General features: G+C 39.0%; 1 protein-coding gene across 12 annotated transcripts in view; it reads left to right on the top strand.

The window, feature by feature from the left end:
- Positions 1-16,532, top strand: part of ptprfa (protein tyrosine phosphatase receptor type Fa) — a 380,682-nt gene that overhangs the window by 194,801 nt on the left and 169,349 nt on the right. For all 12 annotated transcript variants that reach the window (XM_042417112.1, XM_042417113.1, XM_042417103.1 and 9 more), the window contains exon 5: positions 15,443-15,631. In XM_042417112.1, coding sequence (XP_042273046.1) covers positions 15,443-15,631 — 189 coding nt within the window. The remainder of the gene's footprint in view (positions 1-15,442; positions 15,632-16,532) is intronic.

Here is a 16,532-nt window from a genome sequence, read left to right as displayed (position 1 = left end):
GGTCATGGAGTGTGTATGTGTGTCTGTGTGTGTGGCTGCACAGGTAAGTGTTCACAGACGGGTGTGAAATTGGGGTGAAAAATCTCAGTAAAAGAGTGAATAAAAATATGGAATGGAGATGCTACCATACAGTGGCTCACTGAATGGTTTGATGAGTATGAAAATGATATGAATTATGTTATGGCTTTCATTCAGGCTGCCTAAGGGGCAGGGGCGAGAAAATATAAAGGGCACCTGATACATTCAATGGGCCCCATCAGCAGAAAACAACGATGCATGTTTGGTAAAAAGGTTACATCATTAAGTAACATTAATTTTATAGGGTGATTCAGAATGTAAGGAAACAACACCCATATTAAGAAGGATTTACTTTTTAAACATTTATTTTAAAAAACCATAGAATTGGCAAACATCCTTGCCAGATTGGGAAGCTCTGTCATTTGTCATGCCTTTCCAGTTCTGTGGGGTGGTAAGGCATTGATATACAGCACTAGAAGAGCACTAGCCCTCTTGCCTTTGTCATGTATGTTTTTACCCTAACAGGGAAGTTTGATTGCTTCTTCATTTGTTTGCCTGTTAGCAGGGTTGCTCAAAAGGTTCTCTTCCAGATTTCATTACAGTTTCATGACAGGATTCATCTATAAAACTTTTTAACTGCTAATGGCTAATGCAAACGTAACTTTATCTGTTTCATCTCCTCTCTTGCTGCCTCTAGCTGCATTTTGCAGATCCCTCTGTATTGTCTTCAATTTTCTCCCTTCTCGGCATTCTGTAATCATAGGGTAACCTAATGCTAATTTCCCTCTCTACAAGTGCAAGTTAATCCAAGCTAAAGGGTTGTAAACACATTTTGAATAAAGAATACTCTAATGATTTCCTTGCAAAATAAAGACTAAAGACTTCACCACAAGGTTGATTAACAGTTTGTACCAAATATTTAGTATAGAGTTGGCTAAGTATTTATCTAGCTAGCTAGCTACTACCATTTAGCATATTGTTTAGCATGTTATAGGGCTTTGGACAGGCCTACATATGAAACCAACTTAGAAAATACAGTCTACATTAGTAATGCATCCTTCATAAAATATTTTCCATACACCTGTTTCAATTGCAAAAAAGCCTTGCTATGTGACCTACCTCACAAACTTTAGTAGGATCAAGGTTACAGCTTAGACTGTACTGACCCAAAGACAGTAAAACAATCTAAATGGGTTGTGACTGAACAAGTTAGTGAGTAGTACTGTACCAAAATCAATCAGTTCAATCAATTAATTAATTTCTACCATAACATCCAGTTCATTCCATTGTAAGGACATATTAGGTCATCTAAGGGTAAAGTATCATGTTCTTCAGTGGAAGCTGGCACTTCACAATGTTTTTCTCCCATTCAGTGCACCCTATAGGGCACTTCACCATGTTTTTTGTTCATTGAAAGGGAACTCATCATGGCATCATGTTTTCCCACACATGGGGGCACTCAAGAGGGCACTTAATTGTGTTTTGGTTTTTTTTATACTTTACTTTTTACGTTTTTTTTCGTTCACCTGAAGGGCACCCATACAGAACCTTCCGCTCACCCCATTACAACAGCAACTCATAGGGCACAACATTACATCCTCTTCATTTAAAGGGCACATCATGCTTTCTTATTTTTGGGGGGTTCTTTACAGGACACTATCATATTTTTATTTCACTGAAAGGGCAGCCATTAGGGCACTTCATGACATATAGAGGCATGCTATAGGGCATTTAGTCCTGATTTACCCATAACTAAGACAGTCATTACAGAACTTTGGTATGTTTCCTCCTTTGTGTGGACACCTTAGAGGGCATTTTATCATACTGTAGGGGCACCTTAGAGGGTACTTTCGAAATATATTTCACACTTGCCTGTCCACTCAAAAAACCTTTTGTGACTAAACCTAATCAAACATTAAACATAGCGTTATCACATCATAAAACATTTTATTTCTCAACTGTGATTTGTACCACACAGGGACAAACAAATGATTTTGTTGCGCTGATTACTGCGGATAGATAGAGAATGCTTTTATGAGTTGCTCTGTAGTGCATGGACCAACAACATATTTTGGTATATTTCTGACACTATATTTACACAGCCTGTCTTTTAGTAACCAAACCTCTACATTGGCAGTTGAGTGATGTGTCTCAGTGCAATCCAAAATACAACCAAATGAGGGGACATCTTTTGCCTTTCATCCCTCCAGTAGAGTTCCACACATTTGGAGAATCTATGACAAGGATTATTGAAGCTATTCTGGAGGCTTGTGCAACAAAACATTACTAACACCCTGCAAGTTGGCTTTTCCTTTCATTTGTCACCTATCTACTGCATATATTCCCGTGGAATTTGCAGTGGATATTGACAACCACTGGAGGATCAATCCCAATGTGTCCACTCTGATCTTCCCTATAGCCACGCCATTTGTTTACAACAAATGTCAATTTCATCACCAGATGATCATGAAATCTGCTCAGCACATTTATGCTCCCAGTAGGATGAACACTTTCCATTGTGGACACTCCACGAGTCTCCTCCTGGCATTGCTCTCAGGACAAGCTATTAACTTTGCTCACAAGATATTCTATATGCTCGTTCCTGGGAAGTCCATGAGTCTGCAAGTGTGGAGAAATTTAGATTAAGACAAACTCTATTTAATGACTCCATGACTTTTCCACAAGTTGAAGGACACATTTTACATGTTTAGCTTTAGCTCTAGGAATAGCAAAAGTGCAGCAATTTGTCACTCTATCCAGCACGAGTAAAATGAACATTGAACCCTAGCAGATTTTTATAAGTAGTTTTGTCTTAGTACAAAGATACTAACTAAAGATCAGAGAATATATTATATTATATTATTACTTAACCCTGGATAAATGGATGAGTGGATATTATTGAATAAATAATGTGTCATTAACCTGCATTGGTATACAGTAAATCTCTATACTAGCAGCAGCAGTAGAATGAGTGGACTTTTCCTAAGCATGACTTGTTACAAGTCAATGTGAAGACATTTCTCTTCTATAAGTCTTCCCATTAGAAAGATACACAGCACATGTGGGAGCTGCTTGTTGCTTTTAATTGGTGCTGCACTGGGCAAATGCTCTAAATGTCCTGCCAAGATTTCTCCCTCTTTGCCTCGTTCTGCCCGGCCTCCCTGCCCTCCCCTCTGCTCACACTGAGACACTTCCTGGCTCTTTTAATTTGCCAGGAAGATATTATGAAGAGCGTACAGCTCCTCCAGAGAGGCAGCTGGGCATCTGCTTGATTAGTCTGATGGATAGAGATGGGGAAGGGTTCTTTGCGAAATTATAAGGCTTCAGGAAGCATCTCGTCGTTTGTTCCAAGCCTCTCAGGTCACCCTCTTTCTGCCTGGTTAAATGTTGGCATCAATGAAAGTGCCACTGGTATGAGGCTAATGTTGTGACACTGTTTGTATACCAATAGCCTGCTCAGTGATTAGTTGGACTCTAATGGCTGTCAAGACTGACTTTGGTTAACTGCTCCCAAAGCTGATCATTGTTTTCAGGCAGCTTTGGGCTCAAGAAAGCAGAGCTGGTGACTGTGTCGTAATTATCAAGGGGAGCGCTCTGACCACTGAAATACATGCTCACAATTCACCCACAGGAAACACAGAGTAGTTCAGAAAGTGAGCAAACTTTAAAGAAAGTTATTTTATCATTACTTTAAAACTTTATTTAAGTGATACCCCATCTAAAATCTGTTTGCGTAGTTTGTAGTAGTTTGAGAAGTGTTACCATTTTGTCCACCATGCTTGTTACCATTGGACTACATTGGCACTTGTTTGAAGCCACTCTTTCCAGCCACATTTCATGCCTGTAGTCTCTGATACTGGAATCATTTACATAAAACCATAACATTAAATAAGATAACAAAAAGACTCAAATTAGATCTGTATCCCCAGAAAATGCATGCAGCAAATACACATACAGACTACATAGTGAAGATTTTAGTAATAATGTAAGACAGTAATCTGTGACATTTTCTTAATCTCACTTTTGGGAGGGGATTTTATCACCATTTCATGAAATATTTTTCAAAACACCCAAGTTTAGATGCATAATGTGTTTTGATTCGTGACTAAACTTAGAAATATGCATGTGCACTCTCACTTTTATAAATCTCACTTATTGTGAATTTTATGCATGTGCACAAGCCTGATTTCTATTCCTATTCCTTTAAGATTAAGATTAACTTTATTGTCTCACAGAGTGGGAAATTTATCTTGGGCTCTTGGCCTTAAATTGACATAGACTCACTATTAACCAACTGTTTGCCCATGAATACATATGTCAGCTCCACCAGCCTTTTCACCAAATTACTCTGGCAAGTTTTATGTCCTCTGAATCTCATTTCATATATCCGATTTATTCAGGTCTGATGTTATGCTCTTTGTAAGGCTGCTTCCCCTGATTGGATAGACAATCAATCAGATTTTCTGGCGAGATGAAGAATTGAGACATCATCTTACTACATAGATAGCTAGGATGAAATCAGTACAGCTGCAAAGGATTTGTGTGCTTATAGCAACTGCTATCAGAGGATTGGATGATTCTAGAAAGCTTTGCATTGTGTTTTTTCCACCTCAAAGATGCTTAAGTGTCCTTTAATGAGGAATTGTTGTTCTACTATAAAATATTACCATGTGGTCTAAGAAATGTGAAAGAATAACATCATTGCCATTTACGTACAGTTCGGCATTTAACATCAAATTTCATTTATGGTGAGAATTCCCAGGTTTCATTATCACATCATCATCAATAGAAAATGTATGGAAAGAGATGTCATAGTACTGGCAGCAATGTGCATCCTGTTTTCTTCATATATGGCTTTAAATTTACTACTAGTGTATTACATGGAATTCATTGTCAGGTATGCAGAAGCAATGTGTCTTGCAACAGCATAAATGAAACCGTATATCCTTTCAGCTAAAAAGCTTCCCATCCTGCGCACCATTGTTTCATGTCCAAAGTATTCCCTCAAAGCCACAATCAGTCTGGGAAACTTCTGAGTGTAAGTGATCCTCATCTGCCATGTCAGGCTGCAGAGAGGCCTGTCTGTCTGCACCAGGACTCACAAGCTGCAAACCTTCAGCAGGGGAATTCTCCCAGACTCCCACCACACCAACATCAGTGGGAAAAGTTGCTAAACGATGGCAACGTGCAACCATCCAAGGATTTGAGTTCTGATTTTGGTTTCATAGCCATAGCTTTTACCTGTAAAAAAAAACCCAAAACAAAACAAAAAACATTGTAACTGTCTTTTAAAGGGCTGCAAACTGTTGATGAGTTTGCAGCACTGAACATCACGGATTTGGTAGAATGTGAGGATGAATACTCCTGACATTTTAAATACCACATTGTGGACTGAACAATGTAGCACTGGCAAGAAAGAGGTCTCCAACAAGGCTAACTTTCCAGCTGAGGGAATTCTGAGAGTTTTAGACAGTGACTCAAAAATTTCCTTGGCTTATGAAATGACACATATACCAAACACTTGAATGCATTACCAATGCATTTAAATGCCCCAAGCTTTGTAGATGCTGATTATAAGGCCAAAAAACCGCAGCATGTGAATAGAATGGGGGAAAAAAATCCATTTTTGAAATCAGAAACATGCATCCACTTGGCAGGTGCTTTCCTCCAGAGCAATTTACAGTTAGTGAATTTAAATTTGATAGAAAGAAGAGCTGGATGTCATCAAAACCTGAAAGTACAACCCTCTGAAACAATGAGTGTGTTCAGTGCTACAACACAAGTTCCTGGAGTATGAGAATAAAGAATAGGTACATTAATACAAAGACAATCTGCATATTTGAATGTTCATATAAAAGTGAGAATATGTAAAGTCAGTCTCACAAACAACTGTTTTTAGAGGACATGCAAGTTATCCCTTTATGAAAAATGGGAAAATAATTAAAATATCTGTCAGTCTGAGAGACATTTTAGGTTGTCCCTGTTGCCTCGTTGTTCTGGAAAGCATGTCATGTAATTGCAGGGATCTTTGTTGCATGGCATTTGTCAGTATTTTCAAGAATACCAACCCCACTCCCCCCTGAGCACGTATTGGGAGTCTACATCATTACTTTCTCAAAAGTGACATATTAACAGTCCTACAGTGAAAATTACAACAGCATTCAGCCTGGCGCCACCACTGGACAGCACTACTTCTTCTTCCACTCATGTTGGACTGAGAGCAGACTGAATGCTGCATTGACTCACTATCGCCCCATCAGGTACAAAGTGGTATTATGAGACAGTATGGGCCAAAGCTAGCTGATTAGCATGCAAACTTCAGTAGATATCTCTGCAACACAATACATATAAATGTTATTTATAAAATTCTGGCCAGTTCTTACACATTATACCTTTAGGGTTTGGTTTAACCTGCATTAAGTGCTTTTTTTAGCCACTTAGGGGTAGTGTATTACATAATGCAGGCACAACATTACTGTGATTACTGATATACTGTGACCTGATAAAGTTGATATGGTGAACTTTTTAGCTCTCCACCAACTCCTTCAAGAATGACAGTTGTGGTTAAAAGATGACAACATGACTGTTGCACAGCTTTTTTTGTTCAGTGTATAAACTATTTGCATTAGGTTTTGACAGGCTTGTTCACAGTGACCAACTCAACACCCTGTCCTGTGGATTGTACATCTTGAGTTGAGTTTGTGCCTGTGTGTTTGGGGATGCAGCCGCAGGCCTGCTCTATATACCTCCAACCCCACCCCGTTCCACCCTAACCCCCCCCCCTCCTGTCACCATCAGGCCTGATCAGATTTCCCTCTGCTCTCACAGAGCTGTTGCTGCTGCATTACAGCAGGAATGTGTGGCCCTGCTGGAACCAAAACACCCTGTGACAGCAGAACAATGAACTCAGTGTGCACAAGTCTTTTGGCTCTCATCACCCAGACTGCTTGACACCATTGGGTGGGGATGCACCCGCGCTGCAGTTTTTACTGCCCATAACAGTGTATTAAACTTGAACTCAACTTAAAGAGGGGATAAGTGAGGTCTTTACACTCCCTTAGCACAGAATGACCATAATCCACCTGTGAGGGGTTGATTGGGTTGTTGATCGATAGCAGTGGCTCAGTGATTACTTGGCTGGCTGCTGAAAACTCACTCTCTAGCCTCTGTTGTGGAACAAAACCTGCCTCCCCACCTGCTGCAGTTATCAAGACACTCCCGAGTACCAGCTTATACCCCTCCCTATTGTGACACTGTGACCATGTTGTGGTCAATTACAGGCCACTGTAGGTCAAGAGGAGGGAAGGAATGGGATGGAGACCTTTGACAGAGACTTGTGTAGAGAGTAGTCACAGTTTGAGTATTATCTGAGAGGGATTACTTCCAAATAAGGTTCTCTTAAAGGGTTAATAGTGAAGGGTTTATATGTAATGCTTCATAGATCAGTTATAAGCCCTGTGTAGAACCTCATTTATACTGTAAGAATGGTGATGAGATGATATATTTCTTGAACACATGGCCAATTAATGTGTATCTAATTTCAGCTGCTCCCAGTTACATTACTTACTAATCACAGTGTAGCACGTAGAGAAGGCTCACCAAATGGAAAGATGCACACTGGCATCTCCAAGTAGGAAAACAACAACACTGTTGTCTAATTGGTGCAGAATGGGAAAGTGCAAACATACAACATCATAAATCTGCAGCCAAAGGCACATTATATGTCTGTGCAAACTGAATTTCTGTATGTGGATGTGGGGAAGTAAAAAAGGTGTTCACCATGCGTTCCATGAGTAATGATGAGCAAACCCACATCACTGCCACATGTTGATCCACACAATAATCATCTCACAGCACAAGAGCATCGGCGAATTAAAAGCACATGTAAAATGTGTTGCATAATTTATCTGGCTTAAGTAAGTGATCCATAAGGACATTAATGCCAAATTATAATATAGTGAAAAGAGGATAAAACATTGAATGTCTCTCTTTCTCTCACTCTGTTTCCTCCACACATCAGAGCCTTTTCATTATAATGATTGTGTAATGGATGCAGTATCACAGTCTGGTTTATTTTAAGAGATGGAAATTGTGGTGTAGTGGAGATTCCAAGTGGTTTGTTTGTTTGTTTGTATTTTCTGTTTGACTCGAAGACAAGTGTTTGAAATGATTTCTCTTCCATTGAAGTCTTTTGGGAGGCTGTAGGAGGCTTGCATCTTTGTCCATACATTCCATATATGGACCTTTTTCTCAGTATGACAGAACAATGCCCTACTGTTTTGAAACCCAGCATCTCAACCAGGAAACAAAACGTCTGAATTTAATCAAAAAACTAGCAATTAACTGCAATTAGGTACATTTTTAAGAGATTATAGCAAGACCACCACTAAGGAGGAAAGTTTATTTGCTGTGGTTGTTGAGGTTTCATGTGGGTCTTGGTCATAGGTACAGTATTAATTCTTATATTTCCAGTAGCAGAGCTCATTGCAGAGCTAACACAGAAGCCATTCTGCCTGAGCTGTCAGCAAGGTCTTACCAGACTGAACAGGGACACAGCTCTGGGACTCACCTCTGGGCCCATTCACTTTACAGTTGACTCAATTCAAAGTGTAAATTGAAAATGCAGTTCACCTAATAATGTAGCAGTCTACCTTCTCAATAAACTCTCCACGGATTTGATATAAGACGCCTTTTAGGGCAAAGTACTTCATTTTTGAGTGTGAGGAAAATCCACTTCCTCAACTGAATGAAGTGAAAGTGAATTACTCAAGCGCTCCACTAAGAGCTTGAACTGAGCTGAATATTAGAGGTTGTTTGAGGTGGTGTTTGTGAAGCTGTTAAGCTTAAGCAAAGTGATGGACTGTCATATTGAAAAAAGAAAAGAAGAAAAAATTTAGCATGGTTTGAGAGTTCAGAGTGAGTTCCAAACCAGCGATGAATTTTAAAATCAGGCAGGTAGTTTAGCTTTAAAATATCCATCATATTATATTTTATGATAATATTTTTTACAGACGCTGGCATAATGCAAGGCAAGAGGAGGGTTTGGTTGACAGGACAGACAGGACATGTTAGTACACTCACAATGGCAGCTCTCATTGTGTATCAGCATCACTCGTTGGCAAATTTTAATTACCAATTTCAGATTTTTCTCTCTTTGAGTCACCCTGGATTAGGCTGTAGACTGTCGTTTTAAAAAGCATGGTAATTCCTCCCCTCTGAAGTGTGTGGCTGTGTAGTCCTGGAACATTCACTGTGAAAGCCTTTCATTTACTACACTCACATAGTTCATGCATGAATATCAGGTGTCCTGGGAGGGGTGCTAAATCCTACATGCGTAACCAGCTCTGCTCTATTGTCATGGAGCATGTTGGAAGATTCAGTTCTCTGTAGTCGTTAGTTTGGACCTCGTCATCTGAGACAAGACAGAGGTTATAGGGTTTCAGGGTGACTGAAAGATGTTTCTTTCAGTCGTCTTAGTCTGTTCAAATAAATACAAGGTCACCTGTGATTCCCAGGCTGTAAGAGGTCCCTGGGAAAACAGTGACTTACTTTTGGAGAAATTCAGTCAGCTGACAGTATCCAAGCAAGTGTCGTTAATTAGAAATACAAAAGAAATTCAAATTCTCAGCAAAAACTCCATCAATTTTCTAAAAAGAAACATTTAGTTAGTGTACAGTCTAGCAGATGTCATTATTTATCCTCTGTGTCTGTGTGCTTTTATTGCTTTCATTTTATTCATAAATAAAATTTAATTGTAATGGTTTAATATCTCATTCCTCTCTGATATATTTATTTTCTTGGGTTTCTAAAGGGAGCTTCAGCTTCAAAAACTGGGTCAAACACTAGTCAACCTTGACTACCAACAAATTATTAGTACAATACCAATAGTGGACAATTGTTTAGTAGATTACTTGATAGTACAGATATGTCTGAAATTCATCATGCATCTCTGGTGATAAATGTAACAATTTTAGTTGAAGTATTTCTTTGATTTTACCTTGAATTCAGAGTTACTTCTACAGATTAACACTGCAGTATTAGAAAAAATGATGAGGCCAGGTTGACCTCTTGTTATGGATGACATTGTGTTTCAGGACTGTCTCAGTGAAATCATCATAGAAGTCATAGTAGAGGGAAACACAGATGCTGTTGGCATATTCAAAATTATAGTGTTTGTCTGACAAATGTACTGTTATTGTAGTTAATACGTTGTGAACTTTCATGTTTAGGTCACAGTTGTGGGTGTGAGGTGTAAGGAGCTCTCCAGGGATGCCACTGTCTCCTGCTGAGTCCCCTGTAGTTGGCCAGCTCTACTTTGATAGATACCTTTATAGAAACCTACTGCCTTTTAAATCTCAAACAAAACAAAAAAAAAAGATAAGGAGACGGACAGCTTCTAGGACTATTTGGTTGAGCCTCTGTGAGTTCAGTGCTCTCAGGTCAACCACTAATTTTTCACAGATTTAGGAGCTGTATTTACTGCTAAATGCTTCCTGAATTACTTTTAGACCAGAAACCCATGGGTTTGAGTCTGTTTTAGGCCTGGTGTATCAGTCATATTAACAAAACATTGTTTCTAATGTTCTCTAGTAGAGGTGTGCTTTGCCGAATACAAATACATTATTCGGCAAAGCACAAATAGTGGGTTTTATATGAACATTTGTTTCATACAAATATTTTAAAAATTATTTGTTGGGGGTGTTCCCCAGAGATAAAGCTTAGCTACAGACACATGTGAAGTGCTCCCAAGGGACTAACCTGTTGTTCCAATTCTCCTTTCTATAAAGTTAGACTCTAAAAAATCTAAAAAAAAAAATAGGCAATTAATGAAAAGTGCAAAGCAATAATTGCCTTTGAAGTTCCTCCCTACACGTTACACGCTGTGCTGTCTCTGTGTTATGGGTGTATAAATAGGTAGAGGTTTGTCTGCAATGAGGTGATGGGTAAAGTTTTAGCTCAGTAGTCAACGCAGTCGTCTATGATCTGGGAGACTCCAGATCATAAACTACCTCCTACGTAAGGTAGTTTATTCATGAGCACTTTCATTTTCTAAAATTAAAAGTGTCATAAAAACAAAAACAGGATTTTTAAGCCTCTTTCCACTTTTATTCGAATACAAATACAGATACAAATAATTTTGCTGCCTCAACAAATACAGATACAAATACTGGGATCTCTGCACATCCCTGTTCTCCACACACTTTGGGGACATGTTCCTGGAACCAAATACAAGTTCACATACTTTAAAGAGTTGACAGCAGTTATGTTGAGTGTGATTGGTTAAGCAGATGTGTCATCACATCACAATGTGGATGAATACAATGGCCAGATATGATGACAGAAAAATAAAGGATCAAAATACAAACAGTCGAGCAAACTGCAACCTAAACAAGTGGTCCAAGTAGCCAAAGTGCCCCTCTGCTCAGCTCAGCTACTCCAATTGTAACTTCACATACTTCTTTTGGATTTTTTTTTGCCCCTGTGCACCCCACTGCCAGCAGAAACCCTGAGAAATGACTGGTCTCATTTGCTTACTGTGTGGAGTGAAGAGGCTGTTTTTTCAGTGTGGTAACTCCTGTTGGGAGTGTTCTCCTCAGGCTCTCAGCCAGCCTGGCTGTCACCTCTCCTCTGTTCCCTGGTGTTTCATTTTTTATCTGTCACCACAGGATCTTTCCTCCCCTCCTCACAACTCATCCTAAGCTCTTTATGAGTGGCTGTCCCAGTGTGGTACAGGGAGCTTGTCACGCTGAACGCTGAAATTTGTAAAAAAAAAAAAAAAATCTGTGTCATTGTCACTTTATGGAGAGGAGTTTTTAACTCCACTACAAGAAAAAAAGAAAAGAGAATTTGATTTGAGTTATCATCAAATAGCACACTGAAAATGTTAAGTGTAATTGAAAAGAGCTGAATTTTTTTATCACATGTATTTTAAGTATTTATTGGGAGCATGTACAGTGCTAAACATAAATGTTTGATGTACTGTACCAGAGTTAACTTATAGCTCACTTTCATCTGCAGTCCCTTAAGCAGGTCACAATTAAAACATAACAGAACAATAACAAACAGTAGGAAGCAAAACACACAGGACACATAATACAAAATACAAAGCTACACACAGCAGCACATCACATTCACCCACAATGTCAACTAGAAATTAATCATGTAAACTTGTCAAATTAAAAGCAAGGTTATTTGCATTCATTAGAAGACCATGAGATGAAATCTAGATTCAGTGGTTTTTAGCAGATTTTTTTGAACGTACTGATGGAACTGCAGCGCTTCATATCATCAGGTAGGACGTTCCACTGAGTTGTGGCTTTCACACAGAAAGCTGACTGCTCAAATGCAGTGTGATGAAATGGTATGGTACAATCTTGTAGAGGATATTCTGGAGGATCTAATAGAACTTACTGAGCGAGTGTACACAAAGTCACATAGTGGTGGAGGGGCCAAACCATTTAAAATTTTACTTAATGAAATGAAGCATTTGCAGGGTCTGGAAGTTTGACATCATGTCATTCAGCTCCAGCAGGGCCTGTCTCAGGAGACAGCTGTTGCTGGGTTTGCTGTTGCTTTACTAATATGCATGACACTGCTAATTTGTCATAGCTTTCTGGCTCCACTGTGGGTTGTCCAGAGAAGTGGCTGCTCTTTACAGTCAGGCACAAAGTGCCACCATGACACCCACTACTATTCAAGCCACGCCACCTGATTTACATAAAGGAATAGCTAATGCAACAGGCAAAGAGGAAAACCAAAACCACATTTAAAACCCTTTCCTCTCCATTACATTTTTCTCTCTGTGCTTTTCCATCTAAGCTTTTATGACCGTTTTGACCATTTTACTGTTGACATTCTCACTGCATTGAAGCTTTTCCATTTTCAGTTTCAGCTTTCTTAGTTTCAGTTTTCATTTTCAAACTCTAATTCCACCCTGTGTCCTATTAATCATGTTCATATACCACTAATTCATTTGAAACAGAGATTTCCATTAACTAGCAGAAATGTTCAACATTGTGTTTTTCATTTAGTGCAAGGAAAAGTTGTTTTTTTTTCCAGATGACATCATCCTTCACATTCACTGGCAGTTCTGTCAATAAACAGCATAATCTGTGACAGTATATCAGTGTGCCGGGATTTATGACTTCTAATGCTCTTATTGTCTATTGAGAAGAGTGTGAGGCAGGCATTGATCCTCTGTCTGTAAGAAAATGTCATGGAGATTAAACATGCACAGAGAAATTAATCATTGCAAATCTTTCAGTTGTGTCACTAAGCTTGTTTCATAACTATTCAAAAACAATAAATTGATTCGTGACAATGATACACTCAGCTACAAGGAACTGACTGACTAAAGTCATCAAACAAGTCAACGAGGAAAGTTTTCAAGTTAACCTAAATGTTGATATAGAAAACTTTCCCCTGTGTTTAACTGTCTGGCAAATAAATATCTCAGTAGTCTTTTAAACATAAGTTATCATTCTTTTTGGAAGACAAGCTTTGGTGTCGGATAGAAATCTAAAATTTATTGCTGCCAAATTGGTTTATCTGATATTTAGGCTGATGTTTTGGGCAGTACAATACAGTTGTACAGTATTGCTGCCTCTGTGGACTTTTGGATCCTTATATTCACATTTGCCACAATTCAATTAAAAAATCAATAAATATGCACACAGGAAAATTAACAGTTTTATTGTGAATAGATAATCAAATATCTGATCCTGTCTGAGAACACTGTTGTTCCAGGTATAGCTCAACATATTGAGCATACTGCTTCCATCTGTTCTTGTGAGTTGGGACTCCTGAGATCCACTTACCGAGTTTGAATTCCCGAGAACTTAGAGTACATCACATTTGAGCTCTTTCTAAATGTATTTCCTTGGGGAGAGAGAGAAGCTCCATCTCAATCTGGTCACTTTACCCTGGCCCTGTTAATTTGCCTGTTGTGTCGTATTCCACCAAGGACCATCACAAACCAGTTAGTGTTGAATAGAAGTGGACAGCGAGCCTGCACCAGTGCTGACTTGTCTTTCTCTACTAACTGCTAGCACAGATGCAGGATAATGGAGGAAACATCATATGAATTGAAGATCTGTGTTGCTTCTTGGCAAACATTATGTTGGTCAAACACATAAAACTATAGTTAGACACTGCTTTCTCATGGTGGTTTTAAAAATTACAGAATTTGCAGTGCATGCAAGAACATGCATCATTTTGCCTCAAGCTAAATTTATTTCCATATGCACTCATCAATCAATTGAAGAATCACATACCATCTGTTTTACATCACATGCTGATTAGTTTAGGGATATTACCAGTTGAAAGTTAAACATAATTTATGATTCTGTCCACAGTGAGTCAACAGCCAGCAAGCAAAGCCTCTGACAGTGTGCATGGTGATGTGTCCTGGATTTGGTGGACAGGTGCAAGTGCATACCACAGTTTACCTGTTTATTTAGACCCTCCCCTTAATGTGGAGAGCCCTCCGCAGCTGTGAGAGTGACTTCATGCAGAGTGACTGTGGGGAGTTGGTAGGTTTCAGTTTGGGAAAGGGCCAGAGTCTGAGGAGAGAGAGACACATGGTACCGTAAAGGACATTTGGGGACATTACCACTGGAAGGATTACAAAGAGAGGGTATGATTTTTTTTTTTTAAAAATAAGCATCCCAAAAGAACCTTCTTTTATAAATTACTTGTAATTCCTAAAAATATGTAAAACCCCCCATACAAGTTGCCATATTATAGCAGGTAAAAATTCACTGACATCCACAACTGTAATAGATACATACTGCAATACAGCTCTAATATGTAAATTCTCTACATATTAGAGTCATTTTATTAATGTTAATACACCTGGCATTAATCTGTGCTCCAACCTATTGGATGTGACAGTTGCAAATAAATCATATGTAATGTATGAGAGAGGGCTGCAGCACTTTGTAAAGCTCCAGCTGTTGCTGTGTGTGTCCTCAGCAGCATGGACAGAGGTGTGGAATGGGATTTTCAGCGCATTATTTTATTATGTTTCATCCATAATTTGGCAGGACTGGCATTTGATCACACTAAGCGTTACAGATTATGTGAGCATGGTAGGGGCCTTTCTCTGTCAGAATGCATTTTACTCGGGATGAAATTGCATCTCCCTCGCTCTCGTTCACACAGATCCATGACGAGAAATTCCATACACAGATTAGTCATGCAGTGGCCCAGCAATATTTACATTAGAGCTGGATTTCACTGTGTTTGAATTTCACAAGGGGGAACCTCACAAGCTCACAGTTGTGGGATGAGCAAGGAAATGTCATACCACAGGGTTTAAGCTGAAGAGCACATCTAACTGTTGTCTTAAATGCGCTCATCCGCTTACCATGTCCAGCTGTCAGGTAAGAGTGCCCATGTTTATTTGTCTCTTTCTTTGTCACAGAGGACCAGATCCCTCATGGTTTCCCCATGATCGACATGGGGCCCCAGCTGAAGGTTGTGGAGAGAACACGTACGGCTACAATGCTGTGTGCTGCCAGCGGCAACCCTGACCCAGAGATTTACTGGTTCAAAGACTTCCTGCCTGTGGACATCAGCAGCAGCAATGGGCGCATAAAACAGCTGCGTTCAGGTAAAGCATTGATCTTAACATGCTCACATGCTGTTATTCTTTAATCAGTAACACAGGGTGCATGGAACATGACACACAGTGCAGTTAGCAACACGTTCAGGTGTTTGTGGGCAGAAACTGACATATACAGTGTATCCTAATGGCATTCTACACAAATATGTTGCTGATGGAATTTGGGTGGGAATTGGAGGAAGCCAAGCATCATGACATTTATTGTATAAACATAATATACTACCAATATGTGAAGCCTGACAGACTTTTTTATTAATATTTTATCAAAGGTGCACCAAAACCTTGCAGTCTGGTCAGATTTGTTTACTTATTCTCTAGCTCCTTACTTAAATCATCACATCCTCACATTTTAGAGGCTGAAATCATCAAATATTTAGCAATTCTCCTCAATAAAGGAATTAATTGATTAACCAATTATCAAACTTCTTGATTCCCTGTCAATTGATAAATCGACTAATTATATTTCTCAAAGGTATCGAACAAGTATTGTTTTGATATTGCTACAGAAAGTCAAGGATTGTACTAGCACTAGTATCCAAAAAAGTACAATACAGATACAGTCACATGGTTTATGTGGATATGAGGATATGGATTCAATCATGTTAATCCACAAAAAGTTTTTGAGCAGGATTTTGGTCATGCATGCATATCTTTGAAAAGGCAAAAATAACATGTATCACACTACAACCACAGCGCATATGAAACCCCATCATGCTTTAATGCTATATATGAGGCCATACACCCATTTGACAGGTTAAGGGGTATGGATGCACAAAAAACATTTATAACATTACTTAGTTTCAAAAATACACAGTAAGGTTAAGATTTAAACAAATGTTTCCTATTTTGAGCTCAACATCATAGATTTATTTCAGTAATTACCTGAGCA

The sequence above is a fragment of the Thunnus maccoyii genome, chromosome 7, assembly GCF_910596095.1.
Source record: "Thunnus maccoyii chromosome 7, fThuMac1.1, whole genome shotgun sequence".
NCBI lineage: Eukaryota > Metazoa > Chordata > Actinopteri > Scombriformes > Scombridae > Thunnus > Thunnus maccoyii.
This window is presented reverse-complemented; position numbering and strand designations above follow the sequence as displayed.